Here is a 14,946-nt window from a genome sequence, read left to right as displayed (position 1 = left end):
TGCTTTTCGTTATAACTCAACTGTACGGAGAGATATTGAAACGAGGGTTTCTCTGTAACTTAGCTACAATACACTTGATAGAGGGCGCAATAGAGAAATACATTTTTCTGTTTAGTTGGGGAGAAAATGATAGTGTTACAACTTACCCCTGTTACTTTTAGCCCCGGTCTCCCCTATTGTTTATTAAAAAACCCGGTAAATTTCTATCACAGGGATTTCTATATATATTTGGGTTAACTGAGCAGGCATAAAGAGCTCATACGATGTGGTCATGTAGACTCTTGACATAATCAGCGTAAAGAAAGCAAATGGATCAAGTATTACTAATGCTCATCGCTGTCACTCTCGATGTCATCGTCTGTAATTATGTGATTGCTGTATGGACACATGAACCAGTTTGGCATGGTCCACATCCAGCATGGTATGGTAGCACATATCTCCGGCAACTACAGTGAGGTGAACACGATTCGCAATTGCAGTGATCATTTTCAGTAGGTTGTCCGGGGCAGCTTTCATGTCCGTCATGATTGGAACCATCTGATTATTGTCTACTTTCCATCCCCAGTCTAGAGCATCCATACCATCGTCAGTAGCCTACCCATCCTGACCATAATCTGGTAGTAAACTCTGAGGCAGTGGAATTTGGTAAAGGATGATGTAGGGGAAAGTCGGGTTAGTTGACTCAGCAAGTTAGTTGACTCACCGCAAGTTTCTAACAAGCCATGCGTAAAAGCGCGAAAGTTATTCCGTGGTTTCATTAGTCAGATCACTCAATGACGGCCATGAAAGGTTCACATGTCTGAATGCAAGGGTTGAAAAGTTATGCAAGAAAGTATGTTTTTGACTACAGAAAGTAAAATTTGATAGAGTACGTAATGTTGTATCTCTTATTGTCGATGAATGTATGAAATGATTTTTTTGGAATGTTATACTTTAATTATGATTGCAAATTGTATATAACTTTGGTTGGTCTTCTCAAAGCAGAAAATCAAAGGCAGACATTTTTTCTGATTAAGGCACTGACAGGTTAGTTGACTCATTGGCGATCGTCCTAGTTGACTCAGTGAGTCAATTAACCTACTAGGTCTACATATTAATAGATTTGTTTTGAATTGCAACCAATTGTAGTGTTCGTTCGTTAATTAGGCCTACTACTGTGTTTTGTTTGCTACTAAAGGGTGGTTTCAACTTCTGTCCGGCAGGAAAAAGCCCCATCAACTGTAATACTGTAGGCTATAGATGCACCAGCTGGAATTATCTCAATTGTAGAAACACAACAGCTGATTTCGTTTGTCAACCATTAACTAGGTGCTACACACAATTCCTTTAATGCCAATACATGCATTTCGCATAAATGTCCATTTACTATATAGTCCAGTCGCTGAACTGAAAAAAATGGTCAAACCCGGAAAAAAATAATACCAAGCTGAAACTTTGTCAGGAGGTTCGATTGGTGATGTGGAGCCACCAAAAAAAAAGCCCCACGATTCCCCCTTGGGAATAGTGAGTTTTGGCCATTTTTCCATAATGGCCGCAGCCCCCATAAGCCAAAAATTCGAAATCGTCTAAAATTGATGTTTTATACCTCATTCGAAAGATAATTTCATACTGAATCACTTTTACAAAAGAACTATGGTCAAATAATGCACACATTTGAAGTTATTAGCCATGAAATGCGGACTATAAGGCAGAATCCACCATTAGGCTTTAGCCTGGTGCTTTTCGCGCTAGATATAAAGTCAAGTGAACAGCACATAGATATGGGCGACTCCAGACGCAAGCGCGACTATGATGATTATGTAATGTTTAGAGATTGGCTTGAACAACGCAATCCATTTACTTTTTCTGATGAGCATCTACATTCCTTGACATCCGGCTGGGTTTCTATATCTGGAGAAGATTTGGTTAATTGTGAGAGATCAGAGGAGATAGGAGCAATCATTCATAAAACATTGGATGGTCAAAATGTAGCAACTGCAACTATTCAACACAAAACCTGCATTAAACCACTTGAGGTACTTGGAATCTTTGTAAAGACAGACAAGGAACACATAAATGTCATTCCAATCATTCATTTTACAAGACTGGCCGCTATTGCAGAACGTGAAGACGATGTTGAGAAGTAGCCTACTTTTCATTCGAAATGATACCATATCCTCCTTCACTGTTGAAGGATGGACTTATGAGAAAATCTGATAAAGCTGCTTTGAGAACAGCACTGATGAATAATACAGAAGCTGTTGGTAATTGGACCAGATTGTATGTTGTTGATGGAGGTGCCCTACTTCACGGAGTCAGATGGTTGAAAGACTCAACATTCGCTGAATTGGCTCAACTCTATGTATCTTATGTTAGATGACACTATGGTTCTGCTCATGTTATCTTTGATGGATATAAATACGCTTCTACTGTGCAAAGTCATATGAACATATTTGACAAACTGCTAGTAAAAAGTGTCCAAATGTTGAAGTGGCGTCTATCAATTCTGTACCAGCTACACAAGATCGTTTTCTTTCGAATGAACACAACAAAGCTCTACTTATTGATCTGATTTCTGAGAGTTTGAAGAAAGATGGACAGCAAGTAACTACGGTAACTGTGATGATGATGCTGACACTGAAATTGTAGAAACAGCAATCAATCTTTCTGCAAGCAGACGAAATCCTATTGTTGTTGTAGCCGACGACACAGACATCATTGTTATGTTACTTTATCATTGGAAGGGAGATTTTCAAGATGTTGTATTTTTCCAAGAAAGGGCTCAGAAGGGATGGAGCATGAAAACTGTACCACCACCACTGGAGACAATCAGAGAGCATCCTCTGTTTATTCATGCATGGTCCGGCTGTGATACTGTTTCGGCTCCATTTGGAAAAGGAAAAGTAAGCTTTCTCAAGCTTGTGAAAAAATCTGATGAACTGAAAGATTTATCTATGAAAATGAGTGATGTTTGGGAAGACCAAGCTCAAATTGCAATGTTAGCAGAACCAACCTTTGTAGCAATGTATGGTGAAAAGAAATTTGAAACCTTAACGAATCTCAGGTTAGTTTTAATAGTATTGGCTCAGTCAGTTATTGTATAGTGTATACATATGTATTGCTCACTGAAGATCACTTTATATTACCCTAGTAGCCTACAGAAAATTAAAGAACCACATAACAAATCAGCATTTTAGCACGAATCTCAAAGACATTGCATTTGTGAATAAGGGTGCAACATTTTAACTAATTAACGCAGAAGAGAGGCAATTTAAGATAATTTCCTTGATCTTTTAAACATCCCTGTAATAAGTTATCATTTCATATACCTTCCATTACTATTTTACTTTGGACATAGTGATAGAAAGTATATGGAGATGGCAACCCAGGGTGTGTTGGAACCAGAAAAATGCCACCAACAAGCAGAGCAGCTCATTACCATGCTCTTCGTGCACATCATCAAGTAACCATATGGAAATTTTTAAGCAATAGGGAAATAGAGTCAAAGGAAGAGGAGTGGGGCTGGAAACTTCAAGACAACAATTATTCTCCAATAATGACGGACAATAAAGTTTCTCCAGAGTGTCTCCTGCAGGTTATAAGATGCAAATGCCAATCAACGAAAAATCAGTGTGGTACAAAGAGATGTTCATGTAAGAAGCATGGCCTCAGTTGTGTAACAGCATGCAGTGGTTGTCATGGTGAAGAATGTGAAAATAAAGAGGTAAACAGTTCTTCAGTTCAATGTCTTCTAATTTCTTGGATAATCAAGCTTTTAGTCAATTAAGATGAAAATAAGTGTATAACGCCATAATTCATTACAACAGAAGCAAGTCATGTGACCATTATTTTAGTTGTTTGGAGTGACTTCAACTATTTATAGGCTATGTCAGGTGACATGCAGTCAGATATTTCATAAAGATCAATGTTATTAATTTTAGATACGGTACTCGAAGTTTACGAATCAAGTGATAATGATAACGACGATGATGATGGACGGAATATCTTTGATTTATTCTAATACAAAATATGGAACATTTTTCATATTTTTTTTACATAATTTCTACAATTTTGCTATTTACCGGTCAACATTTTTCAGTGTGGTGTAGCCTATTTTAATGTCAAAAATATGTTAATATTGGTTTGGGAGTAATTCAGGATAAAATATTCCAAAAATTATAGATTCAGCAATTTTTGAATTTCTACACCTACGGTACAATTGGTTGAAATTTTCCACTTTTATGGAGACTTTTTGTTTATATATTAAGTTTTCCTAAATCAGTTTGAGGAGTAACTTCTGATGGGAAATTGTACACTTTTTCGTAAGCTCTGGTTTAACCATGGAGTAATTCATTGCTTGTCACTCCTCACAAAAATCCGCCAGGCTAAAGCCTAATGGTGGATTCTGCCTTATAGTCCGCATTTAATGGCTAATAACTTCAAATGTGTGTATTTTTTGACCATAGTTCTTTTGTGAAAGTGATTCAGTATGAAATTATCTTTCGAATGAGGTATAAAACATCAATTTTAGACGATTTCGAATTTTTGGCTTATGGGGGCTACGGCCATTATGGAAAAATGGCCAAAACTCACTATTCCCAAGGGGGAATCATGGGGCTTTTTTTTTGGTGACTACACATCACCAATCGAACCTCCTGACAAAGTTTCAGCTTGGTATTATTTTTTTCCGGGTCAAATCATTCAGCGACTGGACTAATATACCTATTCAGCGTGAGTCAACTATCCCACAGGGTGAGTCAATTAACCCACATCATCGGGTTAGTTGACTCAATTCGGTAGCAGTTTTGAAGCATTTGAAAATTATACCTGAAAGCTCATTATCGCACTGAAACAAGTCCTGAAGTTAAAGTGAAGCTTTCTTTATATTTGCTGTAGTTTGCAGCTTGGTAGAAAGAAACTGTTTGGAGTTAGATGCATTTAAGTAAAAAATGAGTCAACTAACCCGACCTTCCCCTAGGTGGCAAACGTTCAGGGTGAACAAAGGATTTGGCTGTTTTAATTTTCTTGACCAATGTATTGTATCGCTGTGTTTCTAGGTTACTACTGCCATCGTTGCCAAACATAACGGTCATAGCTTTGTTTCCAAGATCCTTAGTGATGTAGTCTGTCTGATTTGGGAGAATAAAGCAATTTGCACATTCTTTGATTATTGGTTGACTTTTCACTAGTTTCTTGAAAGCGTCTTCTTCCCGATACCAAATATCCTTGACGTTGAATCACAACCGGTGAATGCATGAATGAAGAGGAGCTGTAGGCCTATGCATAATTATGTCTGGTCCGATGATTGCTTTAAGTTTGTTGATGTCGTGTATCTTGGTTGCGTAAGCCTTTTCGGAGCGGAAGTAGAGGTCTTTAATGTCTGGGTCAATGTCGGCATAGCGTAGTATCAATATTAAAAGGTCCGTGTCTTGACCAATTAAAGTCGTACTATGTCGATGAGGGCTGTCCATCTGCCGTCTTGACGATGTCAACATCTGCATCACCTGGAGCGTTCATCACATTGCAGCTTCTATTCCTCAGTTGAGCAGAAATTAATCCTTCCTTGTTGGAAGCTCGAGGCAAGAACTGCTCCTTCTTTCCAATGAACTTAGTGTTTACAATAAAGTGAACAACCGGGTGGACGTTCATGCCGCGTCTTTGATGGGTATTGTCTTTGATAGACGGACCACCATATCCATCAAAGACCACCGTTGCTAAGCGATGATGACGAATGGTAAAATCTGCATACGACTGTGCAATAGACCCATAACTGTCTCCAGTTTCAATGGCACTCGATGCAACAAGAACCCTCCATCAAGGACGTAGTGATCGGTTTTCGAGGCAGATTCTTTCACTAAAACTTCATAATCGGCTGACATCACACTGCTGGCATGTTCTGTGATGGCAGTAGCTATTTGAGGCTTATCTTCTGCAAGAAACAGGGTCTGGATGTTACGTGGCTGTCACAAGTAATACTCGTCATCCTCTCAACTGGTCTGAGTTTTTGGGAAATGACAGCAACAAAACTGCGTTATATCAACTGGTTCAACAAGCTGTGAACTTCAGTCGATCCAAACTTGTCTACGATTGTTGTTACATCGTTAGATACAACTCTTAACAATCAAACATGTCTGAGGTTTCCCCATGTGATCACGAAGAGGCAGACACCCGTATGTTTCTCCATGTGAAACATGGAAAATCCGATGCCATAGTCAAAACAGTAGATACTAATGTGGTAATTATTGCAATTTCGTGTTTTGACAAGTTAGAAATCTGTAAACTATGGGTTGAATTTGGAGAAAAAACTCGCTTCATTCCAATCCATGATATTGTTTCATCTTTACCTCAATCTCCGATGATTTGCGCTTCTTTACCTTTGTTTTATGCTATCACAATCTGTGATACTGTTTCGTCTTTGGAAAAAAGGCTTGGGATTGTTGGATGCTTAATCTTACCGCAATGTGTTGCTTATTTAACTCTCTGAATTTCTCAAGCTCACCTAGTTCTATAAATGACATACAAAAGTATGTCATAGCTCGTTATGGCAATGGTCCTATTATCACGGATGTAGACGAATGCCGTTATATGATGTTTACCAATGGTTGCACTATTGAAAAGCTGCCACCAACGTCAGCTGCTCTGATGCAACATACACGCAGAGCGATACATCAAGCTGAAATACGGAAATCAAGCCTCGTAAATGTTCAGCAACTACCTTTTCTTTTAGCTTGGGGTTGGAAACATAATGATGCAAATCAGCTTGTTCCGTTTTGTCAGTCTACTTGTGGCTCTCGATGTTCCTGTAAGAAAAAATCCATAAAATGCACAATAAGTCTTTGTTCGTGCGAGTACGAAACATGCAATTCGACCACAAAATATCCAATCCTCTCTGATGTTTCATCTTCAATCCACATTGATGTTTCATCTCCAATCCACACTGATCATTCAAGAAATGCTTTTGACTTTCTAAACTCTATCTTGTAACTTGAAAAAACTTGTCGTACACGAATTTTTTAACATCAAATTACGTATGGTAGGAATTTAACATCGAAAACCGCTAGTTTTTTCATCTTGAATTAACAGTGTTAAGACTCTGACATTGCATCATCTGGGGTCGTGTATTAATTTGATTTGTAGATCATAATTAGGCCTACATATTATTTTAAATTGGCATGACCAAAAGGAAAATTCACCCCTGGTAGCTGCTCTTCTGGTTATTCCCTTGATGACGTCGTTATTGTGTCATACTGTACTGGAATTATTGTTATTGCTTGTAACTGTAAAATTTTAAGCATTTGCAAAACTTATAATGAGAGTATTTGATCGCTTTTTTCGGAATAAACTTACCTTTGGTTCCTGAATTTGAAGTTGTCTAGTTTTAATAATGTAATGATGACGTCATAAAAGATGCAATCATGACGAAACTACTTTTAGGAATTGTGAAATGGTTTTAGTAACCGGTACTCCAACTAAAACCAACAGCAAACAACCAAAATAGGTTAAAAAAGCAAAAAATATATGTGATGACGTCATCAATCAAATTATTTCGTGTTTATTTTGTCTCACTTATTTGTATGTGCTTTTTAAGTTAAAATATACAAAAATCAAATATGTAATTGCACAAAAATGACGTAAAAAGAGCTGAAACGTGATTTCTGGGGAAATCCCCGATTTGGGGGTGATTACGTGACCCAAAAAGTTGCGGCACCCACTAAAATCAAAGTTGGGTTGATCAACTGCAAAAATATGCAAAAAAAAACGTGTAACACGTTTAGCCTAAAGATTCCCCTAAGGGCCTGCACTACGAAACATGTGTGGCGAAATGTTTCATTCCAGGCGTTGGGACTTCTATCAAAGCATTTTCCCGCCGTGTTCAAAATGGCGGCGAGGACGCCTTGTAACGCTTCTGAGTTTGAAGTAAAGCTTCTGAGTTGGGGAGTAACGCTGCTGGGTTGAGGTGAATCTTCTGGGTTGGAGAAGGAAGGCTTCTGGGTTGAGGGGTAGACGTTGCTGGTTGGATTGACTTGAAAGCAACACTAGATTTGAGAAATCATCTTGTATTGCGTCAGTTGTTGCAGCAGCGATCAGAGCGAATTCAGAAAGCGTCACGTCTTGCCATAAGAAACGTGTTGATCGAAAAAGAAAGATTCATACCTAGTCTCTTAATTTATATGCGAAACAATATTCATCCGCGGGTTGCAAGGCGCAAAGCTAATTAAATAATAATTGAAACTTGAAAGGGCTAAACAATTGAATTATGAGAGCGTTGGACTGCACTGCAGAATAATGGCTGGTGACGAATATAAGACAGCAGTCGGTACAGCCTCAGGAATTTCTCGCGTGAAGCGTCGCTTTTAGGCCTTACCTTGAAGTACGCTACTACCTGTTGCAAGAAAATTTACGTAAGTCGGCACTCTTATGATTGCATCACGTGATGCTTTCTCCAGATTGTTCCTCGACCTGACATCCTATCTCAGTTTTTCTTCCCGTAAGGCACTGGGCTTGTCGAATAGTGACGGCGCGTGTCCAGCGGCATTGTCGCCGAAAAAAGCAACAATCGCAACCCTGGCTGAAATTACTCTTAGAATGTGTAACTTTAAACATTTTTCCAAAAATTTCTGGGGGTAGGCTTCCAGCGGCTACTCATTTCCTCCTCCCGGGATTCTAAGATGGCTACCCTGCGCATTACCAGTCCAAAAAAAACTTCCAAAGTTGAGCTCTCATCGTCAATTAAAATTTAACCGTCAACCTCGATTTTAAAGCAATTTATATCGTTGTTGGTCATGACTGAAAATGTTGCCCCATCCGGGAAAAAGCCTTGCCCCTTTCTTATACCCCCCAGTAAAATTGATCTGGTTACCCCGTTGACTGAAAGCCACCTCAGATAATGATGTAGCGTGAGCCGTTCCAGATGAAGAAAGTTTCTTGACACGCGCACGCTTTGTTTCCACTTTAATGGTGACATCATGAGATGCTGAACGAAAGACGGTGAAGGTTTCGTTGCACTCAGGATCGACTTTGTCGTTGCACCAACAGACCGCCAACACAGAAATTATCACAGATGCCATTTCATAAAATTTTGAGCGGTGATATTAAAATAATTGCGCAACGGATCAATAAAGTATCTGAAACTGCAATGGCCTTCTAATAATAAATAAGAAGCAACAAAACTTTGGTCCTTCTTTGCAAAGCAAAAAAATTTCATTAAAAGTTTGTTTCATCATTGACGTGAAACTGAGACCAGGCAACTGTGATGTGGGTATGCTGCTTGAAGTGTCCTGCGTTAAGGGAAGAGACTTTGAACCCATTTCGGGGTGCGACATTAAGCGACCTACCTCGTTTGCCAAAGATAAATTAAAATTTTTCATCAAGAAGTTGAAGTAAAACGTTAAAATAAATCCACGATTAAATATTCAATGTGGCATTATTTTGATACAAGAAAACATTTAAGAGCAAAAATGACTGCTGCTTAGCAGGCGCTCCATGATTGTGACGTCATGAACACCTTCCACCATTGTTGATGTTCGTGGCCGCCTTCGAAGTTAGATTGGCAGGATTGCAAGATCAATACAAGCGACGTTGGGTTGTCGACTTTGTTGATGGAACATGGTGCACTACAGAAGAGGTGGACCAGAAGCTTCCAACGAGGGGGGGTCAGTTGCCGACTTTGTTGATGGAACACGGTGCACTACAGAAGGGGTGGACCAGGAGCTTCCAACGAGGGGGGCAGTTGCCGACTTTGTTGATGGAACATGGTGCACTACAGAAGGGGTGGACCAGGAGCTTCCAACGAGGGGGGTCAGTTGCCGACTTTGTTGATGGAACATGGTGCACTACAGAAGAGGTGGACCAGGAGCTTCCAACGAGGGAGGGTCAGTTGCCGACTTTGTTGATGGAACAAGGTGCACTACAGAAGAGGTGGACCAGGAGCTTCCAACGAGGGGGGGCAGTTGCCGACTTTGTTGATGGAACATGGTGCACTACAGAAGAGGTGGACCAGGAGCTTCCAACGAGGGGGGCAGTTGCCGACTTTGTTGATGGAACATGATGCACTACAGAAGAGGTGGACCAGGAGCTTCCAACGAGGGAAGGTCAGTTGCCGACTTTGTTGATGGAACAAGGTGCACTACAGAAGAGGTGGACCAGGAGCTTCCAACGAGGGGGGGCAGTTGCCGACTTTGTTGATGGAACATGGTGCACTACAGAAGAGGTGGACCAGGAGCTTCCAACCAGGGGGGGCAGTTGCCGACTTTGTTGATGGAACATGATGCACTACAGAAGGGGTGGACCAGGAGCTTCCAACGAGGGGGGGCAGTTGCCGACTTTGTTGATGGAACATGATGCACTACAGAAGAGGTGGACCAGGAGCTTCCAACGAGGGGGGGCAGTTGCCGACTTTGTTGATGGAACATGATGCAATACAGAAGGGGTGGACCAAGAGCTTCCAACAAGGGGGGCAGTTGCCGACTTTGTTCATGGAACATGGTACACTACAGAAGAGGTGGACCAGGAGCTTCCAACAAGGGGGGGCAGTTGCCGACTTTGTTGATGGAATATGGTGCACTACAGAAGAGGTGGACCAGGAGCTTCCAACGAGGGGTCAGTTGCCGACTTTGTTGATGGAACATGGTGCACTACAGAAGAGGTGGACCAGGAGCTTCCAACGAGGGGGGGTCAGTTAGCTTCGAGGTCGACTTGGAACGAGGTCGCGTCAATTGAGACACTGAACGAATAAAAGGAATCGATGATTTGCTGAGTTGATTGTTGTTGGCGTTTTGATTGATGGATTTTGTTTGAAGAGCATCAAGACCATTTAATTCTTGGTCGGATGATTGCCGGGTATCGACCAGACCGTACTTAACCCCAGCTTCCCACATCTCGCTCAATAAAACTTCTGCTTCGTTGTATGACGTCATAAGTAAATCACGCTGGCCTTTGATGACGCTACAGTTCCAGCGAAAGTTTTCATCTGAAGTTTTCCGCCGCCGGCCTTCAGATTCGGTCAAGTGCTTTTTTTTCGACTTTGATCCGCGTTTGGTCGGGTTGGCGTTGGTTACGCTACGAGAATGTTCAGCGTCACAACTGACGTGGTTCCCGTTTGCAAGCAGCGTCGGTAGATCCTGGAACAAAGAAACAAAGGTTATGTGATGTCACAATACAAGAAAGTAACACATGTGATACTAACCTGGTAACGAGCAGCAGCTTTGTCGTAAATTGAAGTCAACACATCCGAGCATGCTGCGGCTTCGTTGATCAGAGCCAATGTATCAGCGACAAGAGCATCCAAAGTTACAGATGTTTTTCTCCACGACTCGTTATTTGAAGATTGTCCTTGCAACTGGAGCGATATCCTCCGATCATTACGTAACAATCGAACAAGGATAGGGGGTGTCGTGCTTGATTCGCTCGATGATTGTGACGTATCGGAAGTTTGTCGAAGTAACCGCGCCACTTCACCGTCTGTGGATGCCGCTCTTCGACGCGACTCTGTCTTGATCGTTACATCAGATTCTTCGGAATCGGGAGTCGAAAATTTTCGCTTATGACGCGATGTCGTCATCGAGTCGATGATCGACGCGTCTGATCGACCGCGCTGAGCCAGAGCGCGGATGCATTGCTTGATCGAAGCGAGCGCGGAAACGCCGCAGGTGTCACGGAAGCAAGATAATGACCAGCGTTGTGACTCCCGCAAGGTGGCGGCAGCTTGCAGGTGCTCTCCTACCCCCAAGAAGACGTCATCCAGTTCAGGGTGACCAACCTCGATAATCTGAATAGAGTCGGATTCTTTACGCTGGCGGGGTTTGCGCATCTTCTTTTGAGTGCTCGAGCGCTTGCTCCCGATCCGTCCCACCGATGATTGGACGGAAGTTGCCCCCCCAGACAATCGAGGGATGATTTCCGAATCTGTGACAGCGATATGAACAAAGAGAGTCGCGTTCTCAAGAGGTTCGTCGAATATGGAACGGAGACGTAAATGACGATATCCCGGCTGCAAGCATTCAAATGGAATCGTGTATTGCCCTGTGATGGGATATAAGTGTAAGCTTCATTGTACTGGCGGCTCTATCGACATTATGTAAGCTAGATCAACACGAAGTCGCCTTACCTATGAACTCATCGCCGATGAAATCGTCATCAAGAACAACGAACCGAACAAGGGCGAGGCTGGACAAGGAAAGACGGAATTCAAAAGCTTCGTCAAAAATAGGGGAACCCCCGCTGTTATTGGGGGCTGTCCTTGTCCGTTGCTCCGCACAATCGCTGGGCACCCCGAACAACTCGATCAGCACGTAAGGGTCAATCACGTGACCTTTTGCCCCTGCAAGGTCAATGATCAAAGGTCAATGTCGTTTCCACGAAGAACAAGGAGCTAACAAGATGAACTGACCTCCACCACGGGGCTTGGGAAAGTTCTGGCCGCTGATCACACGAAGGTAGAGCGTTTGGGGGGAGAGACCTGGGTTGGTGTCACGCATCTGCGAGCTATAGTACGCCAGCTGAAAGCAATTTAGAAGGTTGACGAGCGGTCGACCTGTTCACTTCCCAATTAGATAATACGAAACCAAGGAAGCTTCCAGAAATATTTGATAAAACTACCATTCAACGTTTTATAGGCAGAGAAAACTTTTTCTCGAACCGTTGAAAATTTCATGATCAGATCACCGCTTCAATGCGTGATGGAAATCTACAAGTAGATCTGCATCAGGCATTGCAGAGTGCAAAAACAGTGTTGCAGAACGCGTTTTCGAATATTAAATTCTCATCAGTGCAACTACGTTTATGAACGCAATAACAACGGCCAAATTTAAACTCAATACAATACATTGCAAAGATTATAAGGACATATTCTCAGTGTTCAATTGAATATTAATAAATCCAGAGACATCAGAAAATCACTTCCCGCATGCAATTCCAGACCGACATTACTCGCTTATGTTTTTTTTTTAAAACAGACTTAATGTTCAAAGCAAAAACAACCATCACAAAGAACATCTACCGAAGTATACTAATTTACAATACTTAGATAAGCAATGAAACTTAATAGACGGTATTGTTATTAATATCAATTCAATATGATTTCAGTGATTATAATACAATGTAATATAGTAGCGTATCCAATTAAATAGCGACGACCTTTTAAAGTACACGTTAAATCGAAAAGAAATAAGAATAAATCAATGCAAAGAAATTTATTCTCACACGAGTCAGTTCAATCATATATAGCTAAATATCGATTTCGATCAGCTAGAAGCTAGATCATCTTCAGTTAAGCTTATAAGCTAATTAAGCTATTCAAATAGAATAAGTTTAACTGAAGATGATCTAGCTTCTAGCTGATCGAAATCGATATTTAGCTATATATGATTGAACTGATTCGTGTGAGAATAAATTTCTTTTCATTACAAGACATGTAACCGAGTCGTTCATATCAAGCATTGTTGTGGGTTTGACACCTGTCAGAAGATACTTCATTTTCTTGATTGAAGAATTTATCAAAAGTCTCATCCATTTTAGAAAATTTCACCACCGGTTACAGGACCATCTATGATTGTTACCTTGACAGAGTCAACTCTGATTGATCATAGACGCCTTGGAGAGTAGCTAGTTGAGAAAATTCAGATAATACGAAACCAAGGAAGCTTCCAGAAATATTTGATAAAACTACCATTCAACGTTTTATAGGCAGAGAAAACTTTTTCTCGAACCGTTGAAAATTTCATGATCAGATCACCGCTTCAATGCGTGATGGAAATCTACAAGGCATTTGCACTCTGCAATGCCTGATGCAGATCTACTTGTAGACTTCCATCACGCATTGAAGCGGTGATCTGATCATGAAATTTTCAAACCCTAACCCTGGACTGTAAGTTGGGTAACGTCAAACATTTTAAGATGGCGACACAGAAACGAAATGTCGGCAACATACCGGCTCCCGCATGATGGCAGGCTTGAGCACATAACCACAGCAACCGTTCATGGAAAACTTCCCATCGTTGATGTCCATCATCAAACCTGAAATACAAGGTTCGCAACCAACTAACAAAAGCAGTGGGTGGGAATCCTATAAAACAATTCGTAACAATAATATCATTGCAAAAGTGACGGGACGGCTGCCTCTTGGCCAGAAGGTTCAAACAATAAAATACAGAAACAACTGTCAGACCATGGCATGCTGAATGAGATCAATAAGACGAAGAGTCCGAGTGCATAAATGGTTGAAGTGGCATTGAACAGGTGATTGGATTTGTGGGAGCGTTGAATCTATGAGAAAATGGTTGAAGTGGCACTGAACAGGTGGTTGGACTTGTGGGAGCATTGAGTCTATGAGAAGATGGTTGAAGTGGCACTGAGCAGCTGGTTGGATTTGTGGGAGCGTTGAGTCCATGAGAAGATGGTTGAAGTGGCATTGAACAGGTGGTTGGACTTGTGGGAGCGTTGAGTCTATGAGAAAATGGTCGAAGTGGTAATGAACAGGTGGTTGGATTTGTGGGAGCATTGAGCCCATGAGAAGATGGTTGAAGTGGCATTGAACAGGTGGTTGAACTTGTGGGAGCGTTGAGTCTATGAGAAAATGGTTGAAGTGGTAATAAACAGGTGGTTGGACTTGTGGGAGCGTTGAGCCCATGAGAAGATGGTTGAAATGGCACTGAACAGGTGGTTGGATTTGTGGAAGTGTTGAGTCCATGAGAAGATGGTTGAAGTGGCATTGAACAGGTGGTTGGACTTGTGGGAGCGTTGAGTCTATGAGAAGATGGTTGAAGTGGTAATGAACAGGTGGTTGAACTTGTGGGAGCGTTGAGTCCATGAGAACATGGTTGAAGTGGCACTGAACAGGTGGTTGGACTTGTAGAAGCGTTGAGTATATGGGAAGATGGTTGAAGTGGCATTGAACAGGTGATTGGACTTGTGGAAGCGTTGAGTCTATGAGAAGATGGTTGAAGTGGTAATGAACAGGTGGTTGGATTT

At 41.4% G+C, this 14,946-nt stretch overlaps 1 protein-coding gene across 1 annotated transcript in view; it reads right to left on the bottom strand.

Annotated features, from left to right (window-relative positions):
* Nucleotides 1-8,914: 8,914 nt before the first annotated feature.
* The window catches only part of LOC145787997 (inactive phospholipase C-like protein 1), a 47,895-nt gene continuing 41,863 nt past the window's right edge, over nt 8,915-14,946 (bottom strand). The window contains exons 16-20 of the mRNA XM_082599836.1: nt 13,907-13,992; nt 12,368-12,476; nt 12,086-12,298; nt 11,165-12,000; nt 8,915-11,099 (exon numbers count right to left, since the gene is read on the bottom strand). Of these exons, the coding sequence (XP_082455962.1) occupies nt 10,614-11,099; nt 11,165-12,000; nt 12,086-12,298; nt 12,368-12,476; nt 13,907-13,992 (1,730 nt within the window). The 3' untranslated portion in view covers nt 8,915-10,613. The remainder of the gene's footprint in view (nt 11,100-11,164; nt 12,001-12,085; nt 12,299-12,367; nt 12,477-13,906; nt 13,993-14,946) is intronic.

The sequence above is a fragment of the Aplidium turbinatum genome, chromosome 18, assembly GCF_918807975.1.
Source record: "Aplidium turbinatum chromosome 18, kaAplTurb1.1, whole genome shotgun sequence".
Taxonomy (NCBI): Eukaryota; Metazoa; Chordata; class Ascidiacea; order Aplousobranchia; family Polyclinidae; genus Aplidium; species Aplidium turbinatum.
Note: the sequence above shows the minus strand (reverse complement) of the source record. Positions and strands in the feature narration are given on the sequence as shown.